This window comes from Aulonocara sp. 'chitande type north' Nkhata Bay, linkage group LG11 (genome assembly GCF_057382095.1).
Source record: "Aulonocara sp. 'chitande type north' Nkhata Bay isolate Kocher_YH1m ecotype deep benthic linkage group LG11, A_spYH_male_GT1.1, whole genome shotgun sequence".
In the NCBI taxonomy this organism is placed as follows: domain Eukaryota; kingdom Metazoa; phylum Chordata; class Actinopteri; order Cichliformes; family Cichlidae; genus Aulonocara; species Aulonocara sp. 'chitande type north' Nkhata Bay.
The window spans coordinates 20,452,205-20,466,348 of record NC_141354.1 but is presented as its reverse complement, the minus strand read 5'-3'; the positions used below and the strand labels follow the sequence as shown (position 1 = coordinate 20,466,348).

General features: G+C 40.7%; 1 protein-coding gene across 1 annotated transcript in view; it reads left to right on the top strand.

Moving 5' to 3' along the window:
• The window catches only part of LOC147318861 (neural-cadherin), a 151,295-nt gene extending 137,532 nt beyond the window's left edge, over positions 1–13,763 (top strand). Inside the window, exons 28-34 of the mRNA XM_086311010.1 lie at positions 1,445–1,625; positions 2,059–2,225; positions 2,523–2,778; positions 3,197–3,377; positions 3,584–3,834; positions 5,555–5,712; positions 7,615–13,763. Of these exons, the coding sequence (XP_086167136.1) occupies positions 1,445–1,625; positions 2,059–2,225; positions 2,523–2,778; positions 3,197–3,377; positions 3,584–3,834; positions 5,555–5,712; positions 7,615–8,286 (1,866 nt within the window). The 3' untranslated portion in view covers positions 8,287–13,763. The remainder of the gene's footprint in view (positions 1–1,444; positions 1,626–2,058; positions 2,226–2,522; positions 2,779–3,196; positions 3,378–3,583; positions 3,835–5,554; positions 5,713–7,614) is intronic.
• Positions 13,764–14,144: the final 381 nt, after the last annotated feature.

Here is a 14,144-nt window from a genome sequence, read left to right as displayed (position 1 = left end):
ATGGTAAGTTGGCATAACCCAGCATGAAGGTATCAGCGTATTTTCCATCCTCTAGCTGTTATTTTGTACCAAGTTCAAATTAAATCAATTTAAACTTATAGACATAAATATTTTTTCTATGCTCATTTCGAGCTATATCTTTTTGTTATTTGGTGCTTGACGAGTTTTGCTCAAATCAGCTCAAATGAATCCTTATTTATCTAATGCTGGGAACTGGTACAGCCCCTCGGTTCATCATTTGTCTGAAAGAAGCCCTTTTGGCTCCTCACGCTTCCTTTAAGCCAGCTTTCTTCTCATTGGTTTACTTCTATAAACAGAAGGTTTGAACATCAGGTGGGTGGAGATTCTGTGCTCATAGCCAGAGCTGTGGGCCTGAGATGACAATATTAATCATCATCAAGAGCCGAGAGCTGGCCTTATCAGACTGCTTGTCAACTATCTGATTATTTTTAGCCTCTGAAATTGGTATGACTTTGTATATGTAAAAAAAAAAAAGTCTGTAATTCCTACACAGTTAAAGATATACTTTTTCTTACTCCCCTTGAAATAAAGCTGAAAGCCTGAGTGTTTGGTTTAAAATCCAGTGGGGTTATATACAGATGCAAAATTACAATAGATTGCATCATTGTCCAAAAAATTATGGATCCAACTGTATATGACAGAAGATAAGAAACCCATAATAGCTCCACTTTAAACTAGATTAGCACACTTGAAGCCTCACAGCTTCACAAAGCTCAAAGCTCTGCATCAACAACATACAGCCCAACATTTTTAAATCACGTTTCAAAAATGATCAATTACAGTGTTGATACAATGACTCAACTGGCGCCACCATTAGGAAGCAATTGGGGTCTTTTTGTTTTTGTTTTTTATGTAGAAGAAATATTGTGTGAGGAACTGTGGGAGGTTTGCTGAGCACATTCATGCTCCATTGAGGAGGAACCCCTTTAGTTTCACTTTTCAAAGCCAAATTTTTATGACAGTAGAAAGAGGCTTTTAAAACCTTAAAAGAGACAGAAACAGAACCCCCCCGCCTTACATGCTTTTCTTTGTTCTGTAATCAAAGCTGGTTTCTTGATTCCCTCAGAAAAATTCAAAACACATTTTTGTAGCTCATGCATTAAGGTAGATTGACACAGCACGAAAATGGCTGCCAGCCAGAAAGAATGGGCACATTTAGAAATTCAGTGCATGTCAAATTTGGTCTTTGTTCTATTTCAGATATAAAGAAGGAAAACGGTAGAATTTTTTAAAAAAACAAACAAAAAAACACTTCTCTGATCTATACTTGGCTGTGTGCGCAGCCTGGATCACATGACCAGAGGCAGCACTGGGTTCCTTTGTAAAGCATGTGACGAAAGTTTGCTGGATATAAAAGAAAATTTGTGTAAATATTTTTTTTCAACAAATAATCATCTCCCTCCTTTCTTTTGTTGTCCCTTAGGTGTATGATTTGGCATCTCCCGGTGAGAGTGTGGACAGCACCCCAGGTTGTAAGCTCACAGACGGCGTGTGCGTAACGGCGGCGGGACCCTCATGTGGGATTCACGCAACCTGCCTCGCAGACTGGGGCTCGTTCAGCTGCGAGTGCCACGCTGGATACACGGGGCACAAGTGTGACAGGGGTGAGGGTCAGAGCGTTTCAGTCCATATCAGTGCAGTTTCCTCTTTTAAATCTTTAGTTTTGGGAATACAGAATTAGATCTATGGACCTTGGAAATTTTAGAAACCTTCATAAAAGCTGTGAAACTTCGGAGCAAAGAAAGCCCATCAGCCTAAAATAGCACACACAGAGAGTCTGACTCCTTTTCCAGGGCTCTGTGGTCAGCTTAATAATTGTGACATCCTGCTGTGGATGTCACAATTATTAAGCTGCTGAAGCAGTCAGTGTTGTACCTGTTAGATCTGACTGAGAGCAGTCAGGCCAAACAGTCTGTGAAAAACAATTACCTCCTTATGTGTACATGTTTTGTTTTCAGTCTGCAAAGAAGATTAATAGTTCAAGTTCGTCCTTTTGTGTGAAACAATTTAAACATTTATATGTTCCTCCCCCCTCAGCCATGCCAGAGTTCTCCTTCGATTCGGGCAGTGTGGTGCGCTTTCAGCTCAGAGGAGGCGGCATCTCCCGACGCACAAACATTCAGCTGCTCGTCCGAACCAGAGCCACCTCAGGGACCCTGCTGTCTGTGACGTCCCGGGAGACCAATGAATACATCGTACTGGAGGTCAGTCCACCTGTAGAACAACAATGACTAACCTTTCACATGATAGCTATCCTCAAAAATAAGCCTGCTTATATCACAGTTTAAACAGCATCCACTTATCAAGATAATCTCACTTTTTCTTAAAGAACATTTAACCATTTTATCAAATACTGCACTTTTACTGCACCATTTTTAGATAATGAATGCATTTTCAATGGGTGGCAGTTTTTACTTCCCCACATGACAGATTTTGTTGCGAGAATTTAAATCCCCGAGCAGCAGCTTTTTTTCGAAGGTTTATGTTCTTCTCTGTCTCAGATCACAGAGGGTCACATCTCAGTACGTGCCAACCTTGGTGACGGCGCTCACGCTTTGCGGCTTCCCGGCCAGCGGGTGGATGTCGGGCAGTGGGTCCTGGTCAGCCTCAGTCGCTATGACAACATGTTTACCCTGCGGTTAGAGCACGGCGGGGGCTCGAAGGAAGTGCAGGCCCGCCTGGGGAGCCGCAGGGAGATCGTGGTTCATCCATCCAGCCTAATGGTTGGTAATGGACCAGACAAGGCTGACTTCCAGGGTGAGAGCTGAATCTAATTTCAGAAAAAAAGTCTTTGTTTATTCAAGTGAGTTCTGAATGGAGTAAAATGACTCTTAAGTGCCTGACAGCCATGGCAACAAGTATTTAAATTCTTGAAATACACTGTGTTTCTCTTCGGATTTATTCTTGCTTTCACAATGTTACCAGAAAACTTAGAATTCAGTTTTTAAATATTTTATAGCTGTGCAGATGCTTAATTCAGAGATAACTCAGAAATGAAGCAATGATTGTGTTTTCCTTAAGTTTTTGTGTTAATTGTTCTTTCAAGATAAAGCATTGCAATTAGTTAGTTTAGCTTTTGAGTTTCACTCATTACATCACAAGTGCATTATTTTTGAATAGTTTATCTTAAAAACCATATTGGACGCAATGCTAAACAGGAATTTTTGGCAAACAGGTTGTCTGCGGGATGTTCGATTTAATGGTCACGTCCTGCCTCTGGATGGCCAGAGCCGGGACCTGGTGACGGTGCTGGAGAGACGTGGTGTCACCTCAGGGTGCTCTAGCAATGCCTGCAGCAGCCAGCCCTGCCGCAGCCCGCTGCGGTGCATCGACTTATGGAGGAAACACCAGTGCAAGTAAATGACACACAAATGCAAAGCAGCACACTTATATAGCTTCCACTGGTGGGAAGCTATTAATTCATTCTTTTAGCAGTTTTGTTTCTTAAAAGTTTTTTGTCTTTCCTATGAGGTCACGCATAAAGTTTTCCAAGAATTTATTTCCATTTTAGTGCCACATCTAACTAACGTTGTCATCTGTCCTGCTCTCCATCATGTCCCAGGTGTCCTGGTAGTCAGGTAACCGTGACTGACGACTCAGGTCAGCAGCGTTGCGCGCCGTCGCCCTGTGGACTTTCTTCCTGCCGTAACGGTGGTGTCTGCCAGCCGCTTTCACCCGATAGCTACCGGTGCCGATGTCAGGAGGGTTTCAGGGGTCAACGCTGCGAGCTGGGGCAGGTCAAAGGTCACCGGCTGCCCGCTCTGAGCCCCAGCTCCATCTTGGCCATCAGCATGTGTCTGCTCGTCTTCTTCGGTAAGAGCAAAGAGAGTCATTAACAGAATGAAATTAAGAGAGAGTACGATGAGGTAAACTTTGCTAAAGTTCTTTGGTTTATAGTCATCTGAATGACACATAATTTACTGAACTAAATCAAACCTCACACAATAAACTCTGATGTTGTCATGAATTACACAATATAACTAACAGTACGGGAAATATTTATGTTGTTGTTTTGTTTCCAGGAAAGTATGATGGCATATTAGTAGTTTATATTAAAACTGTGGTTATTTTGAAACTCTGCAAATTTATCTATAATTGTTTCGTTTCTGTTGTGATTAATGTTTCAGTAAATGAGATCAGCATGTGTACAAGTGTTCTTTGTAGACCGCTCTAAGATAGACTGGGGGTTTTTTCTACTTTTGACTCTTGATGATTTCAGGGAGGGTGGGTAACAATCTCTCAAGCCCCTCCCACCTACTTTTCAAACTTTCTATTTATAAGAGGAAGTCAGTCAGAAATAAGAGGCTGAAGTGAGCTGGACAAAGTCTTGTGTGAGGGAGAAAAAGGTTAATGTTCTCTGTCTCAGAAAACAGAGGGTCACATCTCAGCACGTGCCAACCTGGGTGACAGCACTCATGCTTTAAGAGGAGATAAAGATGAAACAATATTAGTTGTTGGAATCCTGGCAGCACAAGAAGATTAAAAGTGGGGAATAAAGAAAATCCAAATTTCCACAAACTGGTTAACTAAAATAAAGATTCAGCAGTAGAAGTTGATAGAACAATTATAAAGGAGAATATCAGCATAACTTAAATTAGAGGCACAGAAGAAGCATGCTCACAAAAAAAAGTGTCTTTAAAGAGGGAAGAATATTCAAAAGAGTGAGGGCCCTGACAGAAAAAGCCAGATCGCCTTGGTTATGAGCCGAGATTGTGGTATGACCATCAGAGTCTTGGCTGAGAGATTCAGGTTACGACCAGAGGCTTACGGTAGGAGGAGATGAAATTTGCCAAATGTATGACTCACATCTGACTTCAGTATGAGTCATGTGATGACTCATCTCTGAGTGACACTGGCAGCATAATCAACAGAAATTAAACTTATTTAGATAGATGGAAGCTGGCAAAAAAGTGTGTGCATACATCCAGCCCGGTCAGGTCGAATCTCCACTGCAGACCTTTACTGTTTGAAGATCAACAGTTTTTTCTGGGAGCACTAATCATTAAAAATACAAGCTGTGGTGACGCAAAGAGAATTCAGTTAAATAAATGTTACAAAATAACCATTCGCCCCTTAAGCTGTTCATAAGTCAACTTAATCTAACCAGTGAACGGTTGTTTCCCTCAGCTTCACACCTACTGTGTTATGGTTTGTGTTTTTCCATCAGAAGCCTTCATTTCGTCTCGCATGAACAGATTAAATATCTTCTAGGTGATTTTTGAAACACAAATGACCTTGTAGTCTCAATAAAAATGCTGCGTAGAAAGCTGTTAGAATTTGATACTCTTCCCAATGGCTGCCTCATTTATTTTTCACCTGTTTGCCGTAATTATACTAATGTTTCTAAATGAACTTGGTACTGATTTATTGAGGCTAAATGACTCCACAGAGCAGCTTTAATGAGCCACTGCTTCAAATATACAGGAAGGAAACTAATGTCTGTCCCGGTGGTGCAGAAGCACATTTACGAAGAGATGCATATTCATACCATCCTCCTCTGTGCATGTGTGTGTGTGTGTGTGTGTGCGCTCAGCGGTGCTGGTGGCAGTGACAGTGTGGAACCAAAAAGGCAGCCGAAATAAGTTCAGGAAGCGAGGAGTTTACCACATCCCTGCTGAGCATGAGAGCTGGGAGGACATCCGAGAAAACATTCTCAACTACAATGAAGAGGGAGGAGGAGAGCAGGACCAGGTACACAGAACCAAACACACACACAATAAATGGATACAATGTTCTGCATTTTACATGACAGTTGATTTTTTTTTAAGAATCAAGGCCTCACTGTCAAAAATGCATTTTAGCATCTCAGGTAATCAAATAATAGTCTACAAACATCCTGTGTTTGAGGCCACAACTAACCAGTGTTTCTTCTTCTTCTTTGTAAGTAAGTTTTGAAATTTGGCACGCTGATTGGGAACAGTTATTCAATTCAATTTTATTTATACAGCACCAAATCACAACAGCAGTCGCCTCAAGGTGCTTCATAGATACAGAGAAAAACCCGACAATCATATGACCCTCTATGAGCAAGCACTTTGGCGACAGTGGGAAGGAAAAATTCCCTTTTAACAGGAAGAAACCTCCAGCAGAACCAGGCTCAGGGAGGGGCGGGGTCATCTGCTGCGACCGGTTGGGGTGAGAGAAGAAAAACGGGACAAAGACATGCTGTGGAAGAGAGACAGAGATTAATAACAGATATGATTCAGTGCAGAGAGGTCTATTAACACATAGTGAGTGAGAAAGGTGACTGGAAAGGAAAAACTCAATGCATCATGGGAATCCCCCGGCAGCCTACGTCTATTGGAGCATAACTAAGGGAGGATTCAGGGTCACCTGGTCCAGCCCTAACTATATGCTTTAGCAAAAAGGAAAGTTTTAAGCCTAATCTTAAAAGTAGAGATAGTGTCTGTCTCCCGAATCCAAGCTGGAAGCTGGTTCCACAGAAGAGGGGCCTGAAAACTGAAGGCTCTGCCTCCCATTCTACTTTTAAATACTCTAGGAACAACAAGTAGGCCTGCAGAGCGAGAACGAAGTGCTCTAATAGGGTGATATGGTACTACAAGGTCATTAAGATAAGATGGGGCCTGATTATTTAAGACCTTGTATGTGAGGAGCAAGATTTTGAATTCAATTCTGGATTTAACAGGAAGCCAATGAAGGGAAGCCAAAACAGGAGAAATATGCTCTCTCTTTCTAGTCCCTGTCAGGACTCTTGCTGCAGCATTTTGGATTAGCTGAAGGCTTTTCAGTGAGTTTTTTGGACATCCTGATAATAATGAATTACAGTAGTCCAGCCTGGAAGTAATAAATACATGAACTAGTTTTTCAGCGTCACTCTGAGACAGGATATTTCTAACTTTAGAGATGTTGCACAAATGGAAGAAAGCAGTCTTACATATTTGTTTAATATGTGCATTGAAGGACATGTCCTGGTCAAAAATGACTTCACAGCGTTACTGGAGGCCAAGGTAATGCCATCCAGAGTAAGAATCTGGTTAGATACCATATTTCTAAGATTTTCAGGGCCGAGTACAATAACCTCAGTTTTATCTGAATTAAGAAGCAGAAAGTTAGCGGCCATCCAGGTCTTTATGTCTTTAAGACATTCCTGCAGTTTAACTAATTGGTGTGTGTTATCTGGCTTCATGGACAGATAGAGCTGGGTGTCATCTGCATAGCAGTGAAAATGTATGCTATGTCTTCTAATGATGCTGCCTAAGGGAAGCATGTATAATGTAAACAAGTTATCTAATTTGTTTTTAGCATTCAAGGGCCACCAAAGCTGGAACCATTTGTGTAATTAAGTGACCCACCATCAGACCAAGTTAAATTCGAAAAACCCAGTTGACAGTGGTCAATGGCATGACATGACTTCAGACACGAAGTCATGTCATGTCTTAGCATCTTTCATGTATTATGACCAGACTTGGTGTATGAACTCGCCTAGCACCCCTTCCTGAAGTTGTAAAACCAAAATGTGGAATTATATTATTTGACCACTAGGGGCACTACAGTAAAAAAATACAATTTTTAAAATTAAGCATCAGATTTAATAGGTACCCATGTATCTTCTTTTTTCCTCCGTCCTTCCAGAACGGTTATGACATCACAGAGCTGAAGCGTCCACTGTGCTCCAGTTTGTCTCAGTCATCCTCCTGCACGACCGCTCCGCTCATCAAATCCTCACCGGGCTCCCAGGAAGAGGTTCATCCATCCAGTTCCTCGTGCAGCTCAGGTGCTCCCTACCTCAGCATCCCACATCACCACCACCATCAGCATGCCGCCAACGCCAACTATACCAGCGATGCAACCTACGCTAATTACACTGCTCATGTAAACAGAGACGTGGAGACAAGCGACGTAGGCAGTTACACTGATGCCCCGCCTGGCTCACGCTCCCACGTGGACTTTAGAAGCTACGTGGCGCGAATCATTTGGGAGGCAGACAATGACAATGAGGCTTTCCCGCCAGACGCCTACCACGTCTGGTGCGTGGAAGGCTCCGGGTCGTCGGCAGGAAGCCTTAGTTCACTGGGGTCCGCAGTGTCCCATAGAAACATCAACACAGGCGACGGTGATCAGGACGACGGGGAAGAGGAGGAAGATGATGGAGGTTTTGTTTATGACAGACTCTCGCGGTGGGGCCCAAAGTTTCAGGCACTCAGTGAGATGTACGACCAACCACAGCTGACCCTCACATACAGGGATGCAATGGCGTACATACAGAGGAGCCACAGCCATGACCCCCTGCCACATCACCATTAGGGGGTGCTACCCAAATACAAGTACACACTCATAGAACATTTGCCACAGTGGAAAGGGACTCAGTGCTGTGATCTTGTCAAATTTAAAAAAAAAATCAAAACAAGGATGGCTGGTCAGGTATTGTTTTGTATGGCTGGGAATATGTTTAAAATATGTGTTTTAATATTAATTTTCTGATGTTGAAATATATATAAATATACTCACTGTTCTAAAGACATACAAATTTGAATTTTTTTGGCCTGAACAAATCTACCTTTTTTCACCTTTTCAGCTGTAAACCTTTACAGTTTGTGGTTTCTACAAAGGTCTCTAAGCAAACTGGTCCAAACAAGTGATATTTTCAGTTCTTTTGGCTAATTAAATGTCAGATTATGGTTCATGTCAGAGTTTAGTGAAGCAAGATGAGCTTGCCACATTAATTAAAAATAACGAGGCATAAAGAAGCAATTAAGAACAGAAAAACAATGAATGAGGCAGAAGAAGCAAAGCTGGGAGGACTGTGCATTCTTATTAGAGTTGTCTGACAGGGATGAGCCCTCAGCAGCAGCAGTTATTCAAGAGAGTTTTACAAGTAGAAACAGGTGATAAATGACAGATATCATGCATCGTCCAGGTAAACAGGGTAAAAACTCATAGATCAACATGAAATTTACCCAGATTATTATTTACATTAAGGATATAATGTTTCAATATGCAAGTGAGGCATTATATCTTAATATGTGCAAATTTGCACAATCTTACAGGAATCTGAATGGATAGATAAAGTCGGATTCTGAATTTGTTGGCACATGAGTCTTTTTAGCACTCCATAAACCAGAAACTTTTATCAACAGCCAGATAAAAAAAAATCACCATGTTTTTGGGATGACATGTGCAAAAGCCATCTGTAAATCCTTCAGAACTCCTGACACGTTGGGCCATGCAAGTACAAGAAGGAAAGAAACAAATCAGAGTAACTGACCAAAGAAATATGTTTGCATACTTGTATTTACTCTTACAGTTTTTAACAAATGGTTATCAACATAAATCGTGTCTGTGTAAGAGCTTGAAACCTGGACTTTTTGGAAACATTTCACCTCGTTTCCAAGAGGCTTCTTTCAGTTCAATTCACTTATTTTTAAGCTCTTAAGACAACATCAAAGTTCTTTACTTAAGTATCATGAACATCTAATAAACTAAATTTTACTTTCACTGATATTGAAGTTATTACCAGCGCATGAAAAAGAATTATTTGTATTGTAACGTATCATTTTTTTTTAAATATTGACTGGTTTAGTTAAAAAAAAGAACAGAAAGACATTTGGCTGCGTCAGGCAGATACGCTACAAAGCTAAGGTAACAACAAGAAGGATGTTCAGTCTGCCCCAATGATTGAAAACACTTGTATGGCTTTGGAGAGTTTGATTGGTTACTTAGAATTATCACTCATGATTGAGTGATAAGGGCAGCACGGTGGCACGGTGGTTAGCACTGTTGCCGCACAGCAAGAAGGTCCTGAGTTCAATTCCACCATCAGGCCGGGGTCTTTCTGTGTGGAGTTTGCATGTTCTCCCCGTGTTTGCGTGGGTTCCCTCCGGGTACTCCGGCTTCCTCCCACCGTCCAAAGACATGCAGCTTGAGGGGATAGGTTAATTGGAAAATCCAAATTGCCATTGTGTGAATGTGCGAGTGAATGTGAGTGCGAATGGTTGTCTGTCCCTGTGTGTTGGCCCTGCGACAGACTGACGACCTGTCCAGGGTGTACCCCGCCTCTCGCCCTATGACAGCTGGGATAGGCTCCAGCACCCCCCGCGACCCTGAAAAGGATAAGCGGAAGCGAATGGATGGATGGATGGATGGATGGATTGGCTGCCAGCCCTTAAGGACGCTGGTCCAGCCACTGTCTGTAATGCTGTGGTCACTGTGTCATGTGGAGCAAACAGGAAATCTGGGCAGAGAAACTTTAAAGTGAGTAAACCAAACTGAGAAATGTCACCAAAGTCATAAATCGCAACTGTAAGTGCAGACTTACAGCTGTAATCGCATTACTCTGACGTTTTAACTTTGGAAAAAAATGGAGACAATTCAAGTAAAAGGCAATTGGCAGGCATTTCCTTCATTCTCACTGACCTTCTCGAGTTTTTTGTGTATTCATTTATTTCAGTGCAAGCTCCACCACGGTGTTTCTTCAAAACACACCACTAAAACAAAAAAAGAAAGAGTGTCTTATCTCTAAATTGATTCTCGGTATGTTTGTGGCACAAATGGGATTGAATATTATCACATCTTACCTGATATGAAACAAAAAATCTCTCTCAGGTGGGGCAGGAACGCAGCAGCTCTGTTCCCCCCGTGTAGATTAATCGCCACAGAAAAGCTGAGACACTTTCAGGGCGCGAGGTTCATTATGTGATCTTCGTGTTTCTTCAAAACCGAGGTTACCAGTTCATCTTTGAGCTTAACACAGGAATACATCACTCAGCTTTTATTTATTTTGCTTGTACTTCTTCCTTTTAGAAGCGGTGTACTCTGTTTATTTAATTATCAGGGCAGTTTGTGGGTTGCTGTTTTTCGTTCCATGGAAAATGCAGACTTTCAAGGTCAAAAGTTTCTCTTTTCTGGAGGAATATAACATCAAATTATGTCAGAAATGTTCAGAATGAGGGGAGCTTTGTATTTAGAGAAACAGTTTGGTAAGAAGGACTTGATGTAGAAATCTAACAAAGACAGCTCCGAGTTCTTCTTTCAGGGAATTTTAAAGTACTATTTGAATCTTTTTATCTTTGGCATGGCAATTTTTTTATTTTGACCCTCCTGTGCAGCTCCACAGCTGTAAACAAAAACTCAATTTCATACAGAAGCACTACCAAGGTCAAGCTTTTCTTCTACACTTTTATTTTCCTAAGAAATATCTTTTTTGCTTCTCTACCCTCTGCGTTTCCACAGATTAACCTGACCTCAAAAAAACCTTCCAGTAACCAGCATGCATTTCTCTTTGCCGTTCTTGTTGCACTAGCAGGCAAGTCAGTTCTCCATCTTCAAGTAAGACGTAGAAAGTTAACAATTAAAAGCCTTGTGAGTTCACCAAGTGAAACACTTTGCAGCCTACAGCGTCTCCACCGTGTAAAATGAGCTTTGCTAGTATGTTTTCAGATGACATTATTTTTGTAACCCCCATGTAGAAACTCCCCAGAAGCTTCTTTTCACTTGCAGTTGGTCGTGCACTGTTAATGTTTTTGCTTTTTCTAAAAAAAATAAAAAAAAAAGGGAGCACCCTGTTAGACCAGTGTTTCCGAAGGCTGAACTGCTGTCAAATATAAACACTGCAACTGTGAATCCATTTGGAAATCAACATGGCAGCCAGAGGTACTGAAACTAAGTCACGCTTAGACATTGCTGTGAGCTGGAAGTGAAAGTTGTGATACATGTGAAGATGGCTTTTAACAAATAGGCAAAAATTACTTACTTTGTTTCTTTTATGAAAATGCAGGATATTCAGTATATGCAAGTCTTTCTCTACAGTACTGTGCAAAAGTCTTATTTTCTTTATATTTTGCTTGGAAATTGATAAGCAGTGTTTGAAAGTCAATATTCAATAAGACCACCTTTATTCTTCATTCCAGTTATTCCCAAATATTCGTTTGACGTTGGCTCTTCTGTCAGAATGATTATTCAGTAATGTTAAAGCTCCGGCTCTAGGAAGGCCAGGCTATGACTCCTACTACACTGGCTAAATCGAAAGCCTAAAACAATGACACAGCCTCCACCATGCTTTATCGATGGCTGTAAGATGAATTGTAACTAGAACTGGTTCTTTGCTAAGTTGTCTGTTAGTTGTCTCAATGGAAACAGGTCTGATGGTTTTATGAACACAACACTGCTTCATCCCTCGAGTTTGGTGCCTTTTATGCTTCAATCATTCATATATATGGCCAAACAAAGAAAACAGCCTTCCCCTGAAAGTAGTCGGGTACAAGGATTGAACTGAAAATGAATGGAAAAAACAGCCAGTGCCCAAAGAAAAACTCTGGAAGACCTTTGGAAAACTTTGTAGAAGTATTTCTCAGCACCACCATGCTTGGAAGCAAAATATAAAGACGGTGACTCAAGACGTCTGTATTGTGTTGTTTAAAAAAATTTTAACAGTATATAACTTTATTGATGTCACATGGAGCACTGCCACTGCTTACTTGTTAGGAAAAATTAAGAGTGGGGCTCATAAACTTCCAGTTTAAAGTATTTGCAGCATCTAAAAAACTAATAAGTATGCAGAACGAGCTTCTACCATTTCTATTAAAACTTTATACATGTTGTAGCAGAAAATCAAGTGCGTGTGCACGGAATGCTCTGCAGCTAATAAATCAGCGCTGTTTTGAATATAACCATTACAAAGTGACCAAACTTGAGCCAATGAGCACTGCTCAAAGTGAGTAACACTGAGAATTTCTGTTCTTGCAAACCTGACCTAAACTCTCTTAAATCCAGCACTGATTCCCTGTTTTTATTTAGTGGCCACTTAATAATCTTCTCATATTCCATATCTGTAAAATGGGCTGTTTGATTTGGAGCACAAGCATTTTGTTCTGTTCCTTTTGAAGCTACCTGATGTTTTTTTGCTGCCATCCTTTGACGGTAAATTTCTTAGATGATTTCCCTGATAAATGAGGAGCAGAACAGGAGAGGTTAGACTTCTCTCGTGTGCACAACAGGACACCAGCTTTTCCTTCTTCAACTTTTAAAGCAGCCAAATGTTTATTGGTTCTGGCTGCAGATCAGTGTCGTGTCTGATGGTTGTTTTCCAGCCTACCTCTTGGCTAAGTATATTGTCATTACAGCGCCTGATGAATGTAGTTTTTAAATAGAGAGAGTGAGAAAACCTGTGGAGGAAGTCTGAGCAAGTAAAGTACAATCACAGAACTCGGCGTAACTCAATCCTCAGCCAGCAAAAATGGCAACATAGATAAACATTTCCTGATATTTTAAAGGTTTTGCACTTAAGTCATGGTTTTCTTCCAGATACAGTCAGAATTTTTTTTTTTATTCAAAAGCCAGTATATTTGCCTGCTAGGCTCTGAGATTTTTACTGCGTAGACAGATTCTACAGATAAGACGTTTTCAATTCAGTGGTTTCCCCCCTTCTTTTGGATAATGAATTTAAAAAAAATGTTTAAAAAAGCCTTGTAAGAACTGTACTTAAAGCTATGCATCCAAATAGAATAACACAGGTGTCTTTTTATAAACTATTGTGACGCTTCAGATGTTTTGACCTGTATGTGTGCAACATCTGTTGAATTTTGTTTAACACAGATGCGTGAACATTTTTATTGAATTCATATGCATTTATTAGAGTAAAGGTTTAAAGTGTCATTTACCACAGAGCTGTGCTGATCTGTATAATAAGATGTACAAATGAACGTTTTATAGCAACCTAATGTGGAATATTCCTTTTGTATGTGACTTTTAATTAAAAAGAAAAACTTTTCTTCCCAAGAACATGATTTATATGTTGGTGTCTTTGTTCAGTGATTTTACTCTCTCTCTCTCTCTCTCTCTCTCTCTCTCCCCCCCCCCCCCCCCCCCAAACTCTCTCTGGTAAGAGAACAAGTTGAAAAATAACTAAATAAAATAAGAAAGCTAGTATAAAGGATAAAAGGACATTTAAAAAAAATCCTTGAAGCTGTCCATGTATCTTTCTGAGAGATTTGGATCTAGATTCAGCTTTAGAAAGTGGTGGTTTATTGCATTTACTCCCATTTAATCACAGAAAAACATTCATACATTAAAAATCATATACTGTCATTGCTGCACTGGCATGATAGTACTTCAGAAATGGCTCACAACGATTCAAAGATTTGTTTTATGAATCATAGCATTCGTTA